Consider the following 16,733-nt stretch of genomic DNA (forward strand, 5'->3'; position numbering starts at 1 on the left):
TCTGAGCACTTTTCGTGTTTCTGAAACAACTTACAGGGAAATCAGTGCTTTCTACAAAAAAAATTATAACAAATCTGTGGCTCCCACCCCTCCCCTCCGCTGCCGGGGGGGTGCTGCTCCCCACAGAGGGTCCCACGGACCCCCCCACCCCCCCCAACACGTGGAGCAGCCCCGGGCTGGGGGTGGTGGGTGCTGTATTTACAGGGCTGTGTGATGATGGGATGGGGACGGCGGGGACAGCGAGTGCAGGCGTGGGGTGGCTGCCCCATAGATGGGGTCTGGCAGTGCCACACATGGGGTCTGGCTGCCCCCCCTTTGCCCCCTTTCCTTCCTCCCCCCCCTCCCCCCCCCCCCCAGGAGGGAGCTGTTGGCTACCAGTGAATGGGGAACGGGTGCGGAGCGAAGCGTGTGGCGTGGCCCCCTCCTCCTGGGGGTCCCATGCAGGGGAAGGGGACAACCTGAGCCCCCCCGGGAGGTGGGCGCAGCCCCCCCCACGTCCTCAGGGCAATGTTTTGTGTTGGGGGGAGGGGGGGGTTGTGATGGAGCTGCCCCCCCCCCCCGCCTGCTTGCCCTATGGGGAGGCACCCTCTGCTGCAGGGAACGGGGCAGCATGCGATGCGGTGAAGCTGAGGTGGGGGTGAAGTCGTGGGGCAGCTTTGGGGTCACCCGGAGCCAGGGGGGGCGGGGAGGGGGGGACGGAGACCCCAACCACCAGCCCCCCCCCCCCCCCCGCCCTGTGCTTATTATGGCTGACGGCGTGCCGGGAAGCTGCCGCTGTTCCCCAAGAGGGGGAGATTGTCTGAGCACCCCCAGTGTGGGGCCGGGATGGGGGGCACGGGCACGACGAGCCGCAGGGCCGGGTCCCAGCCGTGCCCCCCCCCCCCCCCTCATCCCCACCCCTAATAGCTGTCCTTGGCCCAGGGCCGGCTGCGCTGCCAGTTCCTATCGGGGTCGCGATCCAGGAGTCGCTCCTGCGCTGCGGTGGGGGCCGAGGGGGGGCCGTGCAGCCCCGAGTTGTGGTGTCGGTGGGGTTGGTAGAGGTCGGGGTAGGGACCCCCGTATTCCTCCTCCTCCTCCTCCAGGTGCCGGGAGCCCCTCTGGGCCGGACCCCCCCAGGCACGGGGGGAGGGGTCGCTGGCTTCGTCCGATGGCATCAAGCTGTCGTGCTCCAGGGGGGAGCGCTCACCCCGCTCCTCCAGCAGCTGCTGGCCCTGGGGGGGGGGGAGAGGGGTTGGGGGGGGGGGGCTGGGGGGAAGCCGTGGTTGCTCCCTGCTTGGATGCCCGTAGGGGTTGGGGGGGGGGGGACACGGGGATGGGGTTGTGGGGGTGGCGCTGGGGGACGCCGTGGCTGATTTTGTCCCTGTAGGGAGCTGGGGGGGGTGAATGGGGGGGATATGGGGGTCCCTGCGGTGGGGGATGGTGGTGGGATGGGGGCCCCCAGGGCTGGGCCTTGGTTGGATGCCTACATGGGGAGGGGGGAGGATGAGAGATGGAGCTGTGGGGGTGGCAGTGGGGGTGGCAGTGGGGGTGGCAGTGGGGGACCCCAGCGCTGTCGTTTTTCTCAAAGGGAGCTGGGGGGGGAGGGGGGGGCTGGGGGTCCCTGCGGCGGGGGATGGTGGTGGGATGGGGGCGGCGCGGGGGTCCCCATGGCTGCCCCTCGGTTGGATGCCTGTAGGGATGGGGCGGGGAGGTGGAGATGGGGCTGTAGGGATGGCACTGGGGGACCCCACTGTTGTCCTTTTTTCCATGGGGGGGGGGGTCTGGGGGTACCTTCAGTGGGGGGGTGGTGTTATGGGGGGAGCGTGGGGGTCCCCACGGCTGCCCCTGGGTTGGATGCCCGTGGGGATGGGGGAGGATGCAGAGGTGGGGCTGTGGGGGTGGCACCGGGGACCCCACGGCTGCCTTTTGGTTGGGTGCCCATAGGGACCTGGGGGGGGGGGTAGAATTGGGGCTGGGGGATGCACAAAGGACCCCACAACTGCCCCCTTTTTGGGGCGGGGGGCTCGGGGGGGACCTTAAACAGGGGGTGCTGGTGGGGGGTGCATTGCCACCCGTTGGTTGGATGGCCACGGGGACGGGGGGGGCGCAGGGACGGGGCTGCGGGGGTGGCACCGGAGACCCCACGGCTGCCTTTTGGTTGGGTGCCCATAGGGACCTGGGGGGGGGGGAGGGAGGGGGGGGGTAGAATTGGGGCTGGGGGGACCCCACGGCTGCCCCCTTTTTGGGGCGGGGGGCTTGGGGGGGACCTTAAACAGGGGGTGCGTTGCCACCCGTTGCTTGGATGGCCACGGGGACGGGGGGGGGCGCAGGGACGGGGCTGCGGGGGTGGCACCGGGGACCCCACGGCTGCCTTTTGGTTGGGTGCCCATAGGGACCTGGCTGGGGGAGGGGGGGGGGGGATAGAATTGGGGCTGGGGGGACCCCACAACTGCTCCCTTTTTGGGGCGGGGGGCTCGGGGGGGGCCTTAAACAGGGGGTGCGTTGCCACCCGTTGCTTGGATGGCCACGGGGACGGGGGGAACGCAGGGACGGGGCTGCGGGGGTGGCACCGGAGACCCCACGGCTGCCTTTTGGTTGGGTGCCCATAGGGACCTGGGGGAGGGAAGAAGGGGGGGGGGGTAGAATTGGGGCTGGGGGGACCCCACGGCTGCTCCCTTTTTGGGGCGGGGGCTCGGGGGGGGCCTTAAACAGGGGGTGCGTTGCCACCCGTTGGTTGGATGGCCACGGGGATGGGGGGGGCGCAGGGACGGGGCTGCGGGGGTGGCACCGGGGACCCCACGGCTGCCTTTTGGTTGGGTGCCCATAGGGACCTGGCAGGGGGAGGAGGGGGGGGGGTAGAATTGGGGCTGGGGGGATGGCACAAAGGACCCCACAACTGCTCCCTTTTTGGGGCGGGGGGCTCGGGGGGGGCTTTAAACAGGGGGTGCGTTGCCACCCGTTGCTTGGATGGCCACGGGGATGGGAGGAATGCAGGGACGGGGCTGCGGGGGTGGCACTGGGGACCCCATGGCTGCCTTTTGCTTGGGTGCCCATAGGGACCTGGGGGGGGGAGGGTAGAATTGGGGCTGGGGGGACCCCACGGCTGCTCCCTTTTTGGGGCGGGGGGCTCGGGGGGGGACCTTAAACAGGGGGTGCTGGTGTGGGGGGTGCGTTGCCACCCGTTGGTTGGATGGCCACGGGGACGGGAGGATGCAGGGACGGGGCTGCGGGGGTGGCACCGGGGACCCCACGGCTGCCCCCTTTTTGGGGTGGGGGGGGTCGGGGGGGTACCTGTAGCCCTGGGAGGCTGCTGGGGGAGGGCACGGCGTGCGGGCTGTGGGGTGGGTGGTGCGTGGCACGCCAGTACACCTCCAGGTACTCGGCCAGGTGCTCGCAGGCGTCCTCCAGCTGGTTCTCATCCAGGATGACATCAAACAGCTCCTGGGGGGGGAGATATTTGGGATATATGGGATATATGGGATATATGGGATATATGGGACCCCGGGATGTGGGGATGCGAGCTTTACAGGGTGGGGGGGGGGTCTCACCGGGGGGCACTGCACCAGTTTGTCTGCTGCCATCATCTGCACGTTGAGGTGCTTCACCTGCGATTTGCCCCGGGATTTGATGAGCCGCTGGAGGACCTGGGGGGGGGGGGGATAATGCGTGTGGGGCAGCGTGGGGGGGCTGCGTGGGGGGCTGCCCCCCCCTTTGTTTGGGTGCCCAAAGGGACCCGGAGTTGGGGTCGGGCTGTGGGGTGGAGGCGGGGTGCCCCACAAACGCCCCTTTTGGGATGAGCAGCGGGACAGAATGGGACGCAGAGGGGATCGTGGCATCGCGGGGTTATTGTGGGGTTGGGGGGGACTTTATGGGGTTATTGTGGGGCTGGGGGACTTTATGGGGTTATTGTGGGGTTGGGGGACTTTATGGGGTTATTGTGGGGTGGGGGACTTTATGGGGTTATTGTGGGGTTGGGGGACTTTATGGGGTTATTGTGGGGCTGGGGGACTTTATGGGGTTATTGTGGGGTTGGGGGACTTTATGGGGTTATTGTGGGGTTGGGGGACTTTATGGGGTTATTGTGGGGTTGGGGGACTTTATGGGGTTATTGTGGGGATGGGGGACTTTATGGGGTTATTGTGGGGCTGGGGGACGTTATGGGGTTATTGTGGGGCTGGGGGACTTTATGGGGTTATTGTGGGGCTTGGGACTTTATGGGGTTACTGTGGGGTTGGGGGTTGTGGGATTCTTGGGGGGACTTTATGGGGTTATTGTGGGGTTGGGGGACTTTATGGGGTTATTGTGGGCGGTGGGGGACATTATGGGCTTACGTGGGGATGGGGGACTTTATGGGGTTATTGTGGGGCTGGGGGTGTGGGACAGTGTGGGGACTTTATGGGGTTATCGTGGGGCTGGGGACTTTATGGGGTTATTGTGTGGCTGGGGGACTTTATGGGGTTACCGTGGGGATAGGGGACTTTTTGGGGTTATTGTGGGGCTGGTGGGGGACATTATGGGGTTACCGTGGGGCTGGGGGACTTTATGGGGTTATTGTGGGGCTGGGGGTGTGGGATCCTGTGGGGACTTTATGGGGTTACCGTGGGGCTGGAGGACTTTATGGGGTTTCGTGGGGACGGGGACATTCAGGGCCATGGGGGGACATCAAAGGGATTGGGGGGGGGGGGGTGGGGTCTTTATGAGATACAGGTTTGTGGGGCAGCCCCCCCACGCAGCCCCCCCACCTTGGGGGAGGACACTTTGACGTAGACGATGATGGGTGCTAACGAGGGCTTGGCCAGCTGTGCGGGGTGGTTGATGGTGTCGGCATCCAGCACCACCAGCTGCAGGGATTTGGCCAGCTCGAAGATGCGCTCGATCTCACTCTGCACCTCCGCTTCGGGGTCGGGATAAACGGGAACGTTTTAGGGTCCGAGGGGGGGGGCGACGGTGCTGAGCCATAGGGTGACCCCCACCCCCCACCTCAGCCCCCGACCCCACACCTCACCGATGGTGGAGCGGGCAGCCGAGCGTTCGAGGAGAGCCTGTTTGCCCACGTTGTTGAGGATGGAGCGTTTGGCCAAGGAGAGATCGGCGGTGATGTGGGTGATGGAGATCCTGGGGGGGTGGGAACAGTGGTGTGTGTGTGTGTGGGGGGGGGAACTGCGGGGAGGTGGCATCGGGGGGGGGCTGCGGGGTGGCACAGAGGTGGCATGGGGGGTCCCTGGGGTGTGGGGATGGCACAGGGGTGGCGCTGGGGGTCTGTGGGGTGTGGGGATGGCACAGGGGTGGCATTGGGGGCACAGGGGTGGCAATGAGGGTCTGTGGGGTGGCACAGGGGTGGCACTGGGGGTCTGTGGGGTGGCACAGGGGTGGCACTGGGGTCTGTGGGGGATGTGGGGATGGCACAGGGTGGCCATTGGGGGCACAGGGGTGGCACTGGGGTCTGTGGGGTGGCACAGGGTGGCACTGGGGTCTGTGGGGTGGCACTGGGGGACTGTGGGGTGTGGGGATGGCACAGGGGTGGCATTGGGGGCACAGGGGTGGCAATGAGGGTCTGTGGGGGCCATGGGGTGGCACACAGGTGGCACGGGGCATCTGTGGGGTGGCACAGAGGTGGCACTGGGGGTCTGTGGGGTGGCATGGGGGGCACAGGGGTGGCACTGGGGGTCTGTGGGTTGGCACAGGGGTGGCACTGGGGGTCTGTGGGGGCACAGGGGTGGCACTCGGGTGGCACTGGGGGACTGTGGGGTGTGGGGATGGCACAGGGGTGGCACTGGGGGTCTGTGGGAGCCACGGGGTGGCACACAGGTGGCACTGGGGGTCTGTGGGGTGGCACAGAGGTGGCACTGGGGGTCTGTGGGGTGTGGGGATGGCACAGGGATGGCACTGAGGGTCTGTGGGGTGGCACTGGGGGTCTGTGGGGTGTGGGAATGGCACAGGGGTGGCATTGGGGGCACAGGGGTGGCAATGGGGGTCTGTGGGGGCCACGGGGTGGCACACAGGTGGCACGGGGGGTCTCTGAGGTGGCACAGAAGTGGCATTGTGGGTCTGCGGGGTGGCATGAGGGGCACAGAGGTGCCACTGGGGGTCTGTGGGTTGGCACAGGGGTGGCACTGGGGGTCTGTGGGGGCACAGGGGTGGCACAGAGGTGGCATTGGGGGTCTGTGGGGGCCACGGGGTGGCACACAGGTGGCATTGGGGGTCTGTAGAGTGTGGGGATGGCACAGGGGTGGCCCTGGAGGTCTGTGAGGTGGCACAGAGGTGGCACTGGGGATCTGTGGGGTGTGGGGGTGGCACAGAGGTGACATTGGGGGCACAGAGGTGGCACAGGGGTGGCGTTGGGGGTCTGTGGGTGTTGGGGGGGGGTTAGGGGTAAGGTTGGGGTCGGGGGGGGCCCCCACCTGCCGTCGAATCTGTGCTTGAGGAAATCGAAGAGCGCTTTCTGCATCATGTCGGTGACCTGCGGTGAGCGGAGCAGATGGCAGCGCCGGGGGGGGGGCAGCCATGTGGCACCCCGCTGTCACCCCATCTGTTATGGGATGGGAGGGGGGGGGGGCCCAGCCCCAACCTGCCCCTTCTTCTCCCCCCCCCATTACCTCGTATCCCTTTAGGGAGGGCCCCACCAGCACCACGGGGCGCATGGAGGGCACCACGTCGTAGGGGGGGATGTGCTGCGTCTGTAGGGGGGGGGACAGGGGCCGTCAGTGCCCTCAGCTCCCACACAGCCGCCTCCTCCCGCAACCGGGTGCCCCCCCCCAGCCTCAAAACTACCCCCAGTCCCACAACCAGATCCCCCCCCCCGCCCCCACAATTCCATGGGGTCCCCCACAACCACATGAGGAGAGGGTCGTCCCCCCCCCCCCCCGCAGCCCCCTCCCCATCTCACCTGTTTCTGCTTCTGTTTGGCTTTGGGGGGGGAGGAGAGAAGGAGCAGAGGTCGGTGACGGCCCCATAGACCCCCCCCACCCCCCCCCCAGTGCCACCCCCTCACCTAAAGAAGGGGGGGGTGATCGCCGGCTCCCACTGTCACCAACGCCCGGAGCGCTTCCAGCTCTCCTGGGGGGAGAAAACAGGGGTGGGAAACAGAGCTGGGAAGGGGGGGGGAGGGGGGGGTCCTGTGGGGCGGGGGGGGGCGGGGGGGGGTCCCTCATACCGCGCTCTCTGCTCCTGTTTGAGCCGCACGGCCTCCAGGCGCTGCGGGCTGGGGATGAAGGCGATGTCCCCCCCCTCCTTCACTAAGCGTCCGATCCACCAATCGTTGCTGTATTTCTGCACAGAGATCATTGGGGGGGGGGGTGTCCCATTTTCCATCCCCACAACCAGCTGCCCCCCCCCCCACAGCCGTTTGTCCCCCCCCACCCCACAACTCCACACCCCCCCCCACAAGCGCACGAGGAGAGCGAACCCCATCCCCGCGACCACCCCCCACCCCCACCCCCCCATCCTCACAAACTCCTTTACGAGTGGATGGGGGAGGGGGGGGTCCCATTTTCCATCCCCACAACCAACTCCCCCCCCCCCTCCATCCCACCCCCCCACAGCCGTTTGTCCCCCCCCACCCCACAACTCCACACCACCCCCCCACAAGCGCACGAGGAGAGCGAACCCCATCCCCACGACCACCCCCACCCCCCCCCATCCTCACAAACTACTTTACGAGTGGAGGGGGGGGGAGGGGGGGTCCCATTTTCCATCCCCACAACCAGCTGCCCCCCCCACAGCCGTTTGTCCCCCCCCACCCCACAACTCCACACCCCCCCCCCACAAGCGCACGAGGAGAGCGAACCCCATCCCCGCGACCACCCCCACCCCCACCCCCACCCCCCCATCCTCACAAACTACTTTACGAGTGGAGGGGGGGGGGAGGGGGGGTCCCATTTTCCATCCCCACAACCAGCTGCCCCCCCCCACAGCCGTTTGCCCCCCCCCCACCCCACAACTCCACACCCCCCCCCCACAAGCGCACGAGGAGAGCGAACCCCATCCCCGCGACCACCCCCACCCCCACCCCCCCATCCTCACAAACTACTTTACGAGTGGAGGGGGGGGGAGGGGGGGTCCCATTTTCCATCCCCACAACCAGCTGCCCCCCCCCACAGCCGTTTGTCCCCCCCCCACCCCACAACTCCACACCCCCCCCCCCACAAGCGCACGAGGAGAGCGAACCCCATCCCTGCGACCACCCCCCCACCCCCCCCCATCCTCACAAACTACTTTATGAATGGAGGGGGGGGGTCCCCACACCCCCTGTCGCCCCCCCCCCCCCCCCCCGCCCCACCTTTACCTCTTTAATGTGCAGGAAATCTTTGGCCTCGAAGTTAATTGCCGCCCCCTGCAGCGGGCACTCCTCATCCAGCGCTCCGCAGTAGCTGACATTGGTGCGCACGGCGAAGGCGACGGGTTTGTGCTGTGGGGGGAGGGGGGGGGGGGTCAGCAGCACCCCATAAGCGCCCTATAAGTGCCCCATAGAGGGATGGGGTCCCATAGGGCCGTACCTTGGCTCTCTCGAGCTGCTGCTGAGCGCGGCTCTGCCCCTCGCGCCGCTCACGGTCCTCCTCCAGGGACGCGTCCGAATCCAGAGAGGGGCGGCTGGTGTAGGAATCGGCCGAGCCCTAAAAATGTGGGGGGGGGCGTGGGGGGGACCCCCAGGGGTCAGGGGGACGCGGTGCGGGGCAGTGGGGCGTCGTAGGGATGGGATGGGATTGGGGTAGGGGGGCAATGTGGGGCGGTGGGGGTATGGGGACGTTGGGATGTGGGGGAGTCGTGGGGTTGGGGATGGGGACATGGGGCCATGATGGGGTTATCATGGGGTTGGGGACATCTTGGGGACGTCGTGGGGTTGGGGACATCTTGGGGATGTTGTGGGGTTGGGGATGGGGACATGGGGCCATGATGGGGTTATCATGGGGTTGGGGACATCTTGGGGACGTTGTGGGGTTGGGGACATCTTGGGGACGTCGTGGGGTTGGGGACATGGGGCCATGATGGGGTTATCATAGGGTTGGGGACATCTTGGGGACGTTGTGGGGTTGGGGATGGGGACATGGGGCCTGATGGGGACGTCATGGGGTTGGGGGACATGGGGCCATGATGGGGACGTTGTGAGGTTGGGGACATGGGGCCATGATGGGGTTATCATGGGGTTGGGGACATCTTGGGGACATTGTGGGGTTGGGGACATCTTGGGGACGTCGTGGGGATATCATGGGGTTGGGGACGTCCCAGGGCTGTGGGGACATCATAGGGATGGGGAGATCGCAGGGACATGGGGACATTTTGGGGGCATCGTGGGGTTGTCATGGGGATGGGGACGTCCCAGGGCTGTGGGGACATCTTGGGGACGTTTTGGGATTGGGGACATGGAGACATCATGGAGTTACCATAGGGTTGGGGATGTGGGGACATGGTGGGGACGTCGTGGGGTTGGGGACATCTTGGGGACGTCGTGGGGTTGGGGATGGGGACATGGGGCCATGATGGGGTTATCATGGGGTCGGGGACATCTTGGGGACGTTGTGGGGATATCATGGGGATGGGGACGTCCCAGGGCTGTGGGGGACATCTTGGGGACGTTTTGGGGTTGGGGACATGGAGACATCATGGAGTTACCATAGGGTTGGGGATGTGGGGACATGGTGGGGACACGGGACGGCAGTGACATCCTCGGGAGGTGGGGACGTGATGGAGGCAGGGGATGGGATGGACGCCGTATGGGGACATCATGGGGACCTCAGAGGGAGATGGGGGCATCCTGGGGGTGTGGGGGCATCATTGGGATGTGGGGATGTGCCCCCCCCCCGTTTTCTCCCCCCCCCCCCCCCCCCCGGAGAGTCTGTGCTCATTTTGGGGTCACCCATGGAGCCCCCCAGTGCCGCTGTCCCCACTGCTTTGGGGTCACCACCATCCCGGGGGGGGGGGCACCCGCAGCCCCACAGGTTTGGGATGGGGGGGAGCAGAACCTTCCCCCCCCCCCCATATAATAAATGGGGTCACCGTGGTGACCCCCGATCCCCCCCCAAATGATGTAGGATGACACCAAACCCACCCCCAGTGCCCCCCCCCAACGAAGATGGGGTCACCACGCCCCCCCCCCACCGACTCAGGGTCACTACAGTGACCCCAGTGCCCCCCCCCGTAATGATGTGGGGTCATTGCGCTGCCCCTCCAATGCCCCCCCCCCCAATTTTAACCACTCCCCACTGTGTCCAGTGCAGGAGCTGCAGCGAAATATTTATACCCCCCCCCCCCCCCCCCAAAGCACTTCAGGCCCTGCAGGCATCGCAGCATCACCCCCCCCCGGCAGCAATGGGGCTCTCCCAGCACAGCCCCCCCCCATATATATACACCCCCCCCCCCGCCCCCCCACGTATAACCCACGTACGCCGCCCCCCCCGCCCCACATATAAGGTTAACAAAGGGTCTGGGGGCGGCCCGACCCTCCACAGCGTGACCCCCCCGCGTTGTCACACCGCCCCATAACCCCCCCTCCCCCCCCCCCAATAACACCCCCGGTATGACCGCCCCCCCCCCCCGGTACCGGCGGTACCTCGTGCAATAGGAACGTCGCGCTGGAGTCAGAAAACGACATAGACGGGACGAACCGAACCGAATCTCCCCCCCCCCGCTCCCACCGCCGGTACCGGTACCGCTCCGGCTCCGGCTCCGGTTCGGCTGCGTTCGGCCTCGTCCGCCCCTCCCCGCCCCTCCCACCGCCCCTCCCCGCCCGCCCCCCCCCCGGGCAGCGCGGAGCCGCCGCCCCCGCAGCACCGGAGCTGGAAATTGGGGGGGGGGGACCTCGATTTTCCCCTTTTTCCCCGAGATGTGCGACCCCCCCCCACCCCCGCCTCCCCCCCAAAAATGGGGGGGCTTTTAGCAAAGCGCGGAAGGGGCAAATCCCATCTGGGGGTGGGAGGAGAGGGGTTGGAGGAGGGGTTCTGCCCCCCCCTCCCCCCCCCGAAGCCTTTTATCGGTGTCCTCCCCCACCCGCGGACCCCCCCTCCCCCCCCCCATACCGGAGGGTCTCTGTGCGGGGGGGGGGGGCGGCAAATCCCAACGTTTCGGGGAGGCCCAAGGCTTGGAGGAAGGGCCGTAACCCCCCCGCCCCCCCTTGCAGATCGTTATACCGGGGGGGTCCCGGGTGGGGGGGGGGGGGGGGGATGAAATACCTCCATGCTCCGACGCGGCGGCCCCGTCCGGTCCCGAAGCGGCACAGCGCGGTATAACGGGGCCGGAGCCGCACCCACCCCCCCCCGCACCGCCACCCCCCCCCCCCCTTTAACCTCCCCCCCCACCGCCCCATGGGACCGGGACCGGCCCTCCCCCCCCCCCCCCCCCCCCCCCCCCCCCCCTCCCCCCGTTATACCGCTCCTATGGGGGGGAGCACCGGCCCTATTGAGGGCTGCAACGGGGGGGGGGGGGGGGAGGGCACCGCTCGGTATAACGGGGTTATTTGGGTGAGGGGGGGGGGAACCGGTACCGGGGGGGGGGGGCGGCGGGAGCTCTCCGCGGTGCTGAAAGCACAACGATGGGATCGGGAGCACCGAGCGTGGGGGGGGTGGGGGGCACATAACCCCCCCCCCCCCCTCCGGTGCTCCCCGGTCCCGGAGATGACGGCGGTGCCGTTACCGGAGCGGGAGGAGCGGCGCACGGAATCCCCCTCCCCCCCACCTCCCACCCCCCGGTTCTCATTGCTCCCCCCCGCGCCGCAGTGCCGCTCCCGGTGCGCTCTGACGCAGCGCTCCCCGCTGAGCGGTGCGGAGCGGCCGCTGCGGCGGTACCGGAGAGCGGGGTCCGTTCCCAGCTCCGGTACCGGGTGTGTGTGTGTGTGTGTGGGTGTGGGGGGGTCCTTCTGGTGCTGAGCGGCGCCTGTGGGGGGGCAGGGAGCTCCGTGATGTGCCCGGTGGGGCTCCCGGTGCCGGTGATGCCCGGCGGTACCCAACAACACCCGGCTCCTGTTCGCGGTGCCGGTACCCGGTAACCCCCGATTTGCGTTCCCGCTTCCCGGTGCTGATGCCCGGTTTCGGGTTCCCGTTTCCCAGTTCCCGGAACCCGTACCCGGTGATGCTCGGTGCCGTTTCCCGGTGCCGGTTCCGCTCACCTGCCGCCGGAGGACGCTGGACGTGGTGTCGGACGAAGTGCTGCCGTCGGAGCGTTTGAAGCGGCTTTTCCGTTTCGGGATCCTGCGGGGGCTCTGCGGGGCGGGGGGGGGCCGTGAGCACCGGGCGGCACCGGGTGGTACCGGGCCGTTCCGTGCGGGGCGGCTCCCGGCGCTGCTGCGCTCCCCTCCCCCCTCATTCCTCACCGACCCGAACCGAACCGGCCCCGCTCACCTGGAACGAACCGGGAGAGGAAGGCTGCGTCGGAGCGGACATCCCCGGGGGCGGCGGTACCGGCGGTACCTCCCGGCGGATCCCCCCCGCCCCCGGAACCGGACCGCGGCGCTCCGCCGGGGAAGGGCCGAACCGCCGCCGCCGCCGTTATCACCGCGCACGGCATCACACGGGGCCGCCGGGGGCGTCCCGAGCGTCCCCGCCCCCGCCCCCCCCCCCGCGCCCACGCGTGTCCGTGTCCGTACCCCCCCCCCCATCTCCCCGTTCCCTGCGCTGGGGGGTCACCCCCCCCCCCCCCATCCCTGTTAGGACCGGCCCCGCACTGCCGTAATTTGGGACCCTGACAGGGGGTCGGGATTCGGCCCACGGACCCCCCCCCATAGGATCAGTGCCCACCCAGGGACCCCCATAATGGCCGTCCCAAAGACCCCCTACAGCGTCAGAGTCCACCCACAGACCCCCATAGAGTTTAGGTCAATCCTGAAGACCCCCAGAAGGTCAGAGTTTAAGCAAGGACCCCCCCATAGAGTCCAGGTCCATCCCGGGGACCGCCGGGGGGTCAGGGTCCAGCCCGAGACCCCCATAGGGTTAGGATCCCTCCCATTGGGGTCCGAGTCAACCCAGAGACCCCCATAGGGACCCCCTAGAATTAGGGTCCACCCACAGACCCCCACACAGTCCAGGTCCATCCCAAAGACCCCCGGAGGGTCAGAGTTTAACCAAGGACCCCCCATAGAGTCCAGGTCCATCCCGGGGACCCCCGTAGGGTCAGGGTCTGCACAGAGACCCCCATAAGGCCCATCCCAAAGACCCCCCGTAGGGTCCATCCCAGGAAGCCCCATAGGGTCCATTTCACAGACAACCTCGTAGGATTTGGGGTCGCCCAGAGACCCCCATAGGGTCAGAGTCCATCCCAAGGACCCCCATAGGATCCGTCCCAGGGACCCCCTCGGGTCAGGGTCAGCCCAAAGACCCCCATGGGATTTGGGTCCAGTGGGATCCGGCTCCCCCCCCCCCCCCCATGGGACAACCCCACACGTTCCTCTATGGGGCAGCGGTGGCCCCGCGGGGACACGGTGACACCCCCCCCCAACCCCCCCTCCAGCGCTGCGGTGGCACTTCCGCGCGGAGCGGCGTTAATTAATGATTAATCAGCGCTCCCCGGGGCCGAGCCGCGGGGGGGCTGGGGGAGGGGGGAGGGGCCCTACGCTGTGCTATGGGGGGGGGGGGGGGGGCCGAGACCCCCATGGGGTGGGGAGGGTCACCGGGGGGGGGGGGGCGTGGGGAGCACATAGAGGTCTGTGAATGCACGGGGGGGGGGGGGGGGGTGCGAGGCGCGCGTGCAAGAGCCGCGCGTGTGCACCGAGCCGCGTGCGTGTGCAAGGACGGGTGTGCAAAGGGATGCGCGTGCACGAGGGTGCGTGGAAAAGGACGGGGGGGGGGAGGGGGGGAGGGGGGCGTCCCCGGATTGAGGGGGGGGTCGGGGCCGCGCACAAAGGGCCGCGCGTGTCCCCGTGTCCCCGCCATGTCACTCCCGCGCGTGTGCCCGCACCGAGCGCTCCGCCCGCGCCTCCCCCGCGGCACCGGACCCCCCCGCGTCGGACCGGGCCGCACCGCACCGCACCGCCGCTGCGCCTTTAAGGCCGCGACCGGGAGCGCCCGGGAGAGGATCCGGGCGGAGGGCGGTGCGGGGCGGTGCGGGCGGACCGGGACCGGCGATGGGGAGCGCGATGGGGCGGATGGCCGCGTAGCAGAGGGGCCGTGCGGGGCCGGAGGTGAGTGCGGGGCTTGGCGTGAGGGGGGTGTCGGTACCGGGGGTCGGCACTGGGGGCGGGGGGAGCGGTGGAAGGGCCGCGCGCGGTGCGGTACCGGCGGTCGGCACCGGGCGGGGAGCGGCGGCTTTAGGGCCGGGCGCGGGGCTCGGGGCGTTGCGGGAGGGGCTCTTTCCGGTACCGCTGTGCCCCCCCGGTGCCGTTTCCACCCCCCCGCCCTCCCGGTCCGGTACCGACGTGTCCCGTCGGTGTTGTCCCGGCGCTCCCGGAGCCCTCTGGGGACGCGCGAAGCGGCGGGAGGTGCGGGACGGGCGGTGCGGCCCCGAACCGGGACCCGGACCGGGAACCGACGGCGGCATCGCGCTCCGCACCGCCACTGTTTGCGGGGCCGGGAATCGCCGAACCGGCGGTGCGGGTCCGGGAGGGCCGCGGTGGGGCGGAGGGGCGCGGGGGGGGGCGGCGCCGCGGGACCCTTTTGGGGCACTGAACCCCTATGGGTGCGGATGGGGGGGGGGGGGTCGGGGGGTGAGCGCTGCGGGACCCCTTTGGGTGCCGACCCCATCCGAACCGCGTTGCACTGCGGACCCCGATTGGGTTCGGACCCCATTTGGGTGCTGATGGGATTTGGGGGGGGGGGGGGGGGGTGCTGCCACAGGACCCCCGTTTGGGCGCCGGGTGAGCACCTATTCGGGGTGGACCCCCATTTGGGTGCCGACCGTGTCTGAGTGCGGACCCCATTTGCGGATTAATGGGATGGGGGGGCTTTGGGGCGGGCGAGCACTGCGGGGCTGCATTGGGGTTCAGAGCCCATCTGGGTGCCGGTCCTGTTGGGGTGCGGAGCCCCATTTGGGTTCTGATGGGGTGGGCTGGGGGGGGGGTCGGGTTGGGTGAGCACTGTGGGATCCTGTTTGGGTTCAGCCCCCATTTGTGCTCAGAGCTGTTTGGGTGCTGACCCCGTGTGGGTGCAGAGCCCCGTTTGGGTGCTGATCCCATTTGATGGGATGGGGGGGCTGGGCTGCACGAGAACCGGGGGACCCCATTTGGGCTCAGCCTCCACGTAGTGCAGATCCCATAGGGGTGCCGGTGGGGCGGGGGGCTCTGGGGTGGGTGAGCACCACGGGACCCCGTTTGAGCTCAGGTCTCCATTAGGATTTAGACCCCATTTGGGCTCAGCCCCCATGCAGTGCAGACCCCACAAGGGTGCTGATGGGTCGGGGGGCTCTGGGGGAGGTGAGCACCCCAGGGACCCCATTTGGGCTCAACCCCCATTTAGGCTCAGGTCTCCATTTGAGCGCTGATGGGTCGGGGGGCTTCGGGGTGGGTGAGCGTTGTAGGACCCCATTTAGGCTCAGGTCTCCGTTTGGGTTTGGGTCCCCATTTGAGCTCAGACCCCATTGGGCACTGATGGGTCGGGGGGCTTCGGGGTGGGTGAGCAGCACGGGACCCCATTTGGGCTCAGCTCTCCATGTGGGTTCAGCGCCCATCTGCGCTCAGCCCCCACGGAGGCGCTGACGGCTCGGGGGGCTCTTCGTGCGCCCCCATCCCACAGCATGTCGTGGTTCAGCGCCCTCCTGGTCCCCAAAGTGGACGAACGGAAGACGGCGTGGGGGGACCGCAACGGCCCCAAGGCTCCGCCCCGCCCCGCCCCGCGCTGCGGCCGCAGCGGAGACGCGGACCCGGAGCGACGGCGCGATGCGGGACCTCAGCGCCCGGACGACGACGGCTCGGCGGACGCCGGCCCGCAGCCGCCCCCGCCTCGCCGTTCCCGCCGCCCGGCGCTGCGCCGCGTTTTGCGCCTGTTCCGCTCCCGCCGTTTCCCTTCCGCCAAGCTGGAGCGGCTCTACCAGCGTTACTTCGCTCAGCTCAACCGGCGCCGCCTGGCGGTGCTGCTGGGATTGCAGGCTCTGCTCTGCGCTCTGCTGCTCCTCCTGCACTGCGCTCCCGGAGCCCCGCGAGCGGCGGTGGTGGCGGCGCTGAGCGCCGCGGCGGTGCTGGCGGCGGCCATGGCGGTGCTGTGCGGGAGAGGAGCGTTCCCGAGGGAGGCGGTGCGGGCGCTGAGTTACGCGGCTCTGGGGCTGCTGGCGGCGGTGCCGCTGCTCGGAGCGGCCGCGGTGGCCCCGCGCGGGGCGGCGGAAGGAGTTTGGTGGAGCGTCTTCGGGATCTACGCGCGTTACGCCTTGCTGCCGGTGCGCATGCGCGCTGCCGTGCTGGCCGGAGCGCTGCTGGCCGTGCTGCATCTCGGGGTCACGTGGCATCTGTGCGGGGAGGAGCCGCTGCTGTGGCGGCAGGTAGGGGGGGGGGCTAAAGGAGGGGGCGGGGCTAAGGGCGGTGAGGTTATTGGAGGAGAGAGGCGAAGAGGCGGGACTAAAGGAGGGGGCGGGGCTAACGGGTGAGGTTACTGGAGGGAGGGAGCGAAGGAGGGCGGGGCTAAGGGAGGGGCGGGAGCAAGGGGCGTGGTTATTGGGGAGAGGTGGAGGGGGCGGGGCTAGGAGAGGTGGGCGGTGAGATTATTGGAGCGGTACGATTGGGGGCGGGGCTACGGGAGGGGTGTGGCTACAGGAAGGAGCGAGGTTATAGGAGAAGAGAGGCCATGGGGCGGGGCCATGCGAAGGGCGGGGCTAGGGGTGATGGGGGCGGGGTTATCGGAGGGACC

The 16,733-nt window shown here is 68.7% G+C and overlaps 2 protein-coding genes across 9 annotated transcripts in view; one reads left to right on the top strand and one right to left on the bottom strand.

Annotated features, from left to right (window-relative positions):
- On the bottom strand, positions 1 to 15,633 carry CACNB3 (calcium voltage-gated channel auxiliary subunit beta 3). Of its 8 annotated transcripts, none has more exons than XM_085212449.1 (15): positions 14,314 to 15,633; positions 12,077 to 12,169; positions 9,589 to 9,730; positions 8,475 to 8,591; positions 8,264 to 8,386; positions 7,133 to 7,248; positions 6,971 to 7,035; positions 6,866 to 6,885; positions 6,576 to 6,656; positions 6,381 to 6,439; positions 4,985 to 5,094; positions 4,722 to 4,873; positions 3,528 to 3,623; positions 3,271 to 3,420; positions 1 to 1,211 (listed from the first exon to the last, which is right to left on the bottom strand). In XM_085212449.1, exons 1-15 carry the CDS (start codon positions 14,685 to 14,687, stop codon positions 900 to 902), a joined length of 2,010 nt encoding a protein of 669 aa, XP_085068575.1. In that variant the 5' UTR covers positions 14,688 to 15,633; the 3' UTR covers positions 1 to 899. The 8 variants fall into 8 exon arrangements, with proteins under 8 accessions (XP_085068575.1, XP_085068576.1, XP_085068577.1 ...); XM_085212450.1 differs by lacking the exon at positions 14,314 to 15,633 and adding an exon at positions 12,309 to 12,582 and having other exon boundaries at positions 6,381 to 6,496; XM_085212451.1 differs by lacking the exon at positions 9,589 to 9,730 and having other exon boundaries at positions 6,381 to 6,496; positions 14,314 to 14,553.
- ADCY6 (adenylate cyclase 6) overlaps positions 13,783 to 16,733 on the top strand; it is a 25,212-nt gene continuing 22,261 nt past the window's right edge. The window contains 2 exon segments of the mRNA XM_085212446.1: positions 13,783 to 14,083; positions 15,630 to 16,368. Coding sequence (XP_085068572.1) covers positions 15,631 to 16,368 — 738 coding nt within the window. The 5' untranslated portion in view covers positions 13,783 to 14,083; position 15,630.

Source organism: Meleagris gallopavo, chromosome 31, assembly GCF_905368555.1.
Source record: "Meleagris gallopavo chromosome 31, MGAL_WU_HG_1.1, whole genome shotgun sequence".
NCBI classification, from domain to species: Eukaryota; Metazoa; Chordata; class Aves; order Galliformes; family Phasianidae; genus Meleagris; species Meleagris gallopavo.

Excerpts from the sequence above, each read along its gene's own strand:
- CACNB3 (XM_085212449.1), bottom strand. The coding sequence starts at position 14,687 with ATGGGGTCCGAACCCAATCGGGGTCCGCAGTGCAACGCGGTTCGGATG. Across the intron at positions 12,170-14,313 it reads AACACCGACGGGACACGTCG|AGCCCCCGCAGGATCCCGAA; the intron begins GTACCGGACCGG and ends CCCGCCCCGCAG. Across the intron at positions 3,624-4,721 it reads TCAAAGTGTCCTCCCCCAAG|GTCCTCCAGCGGCTCATCAA; the intron begins GTGGGGGGGCTG and ends CCCCCCCCCCAG.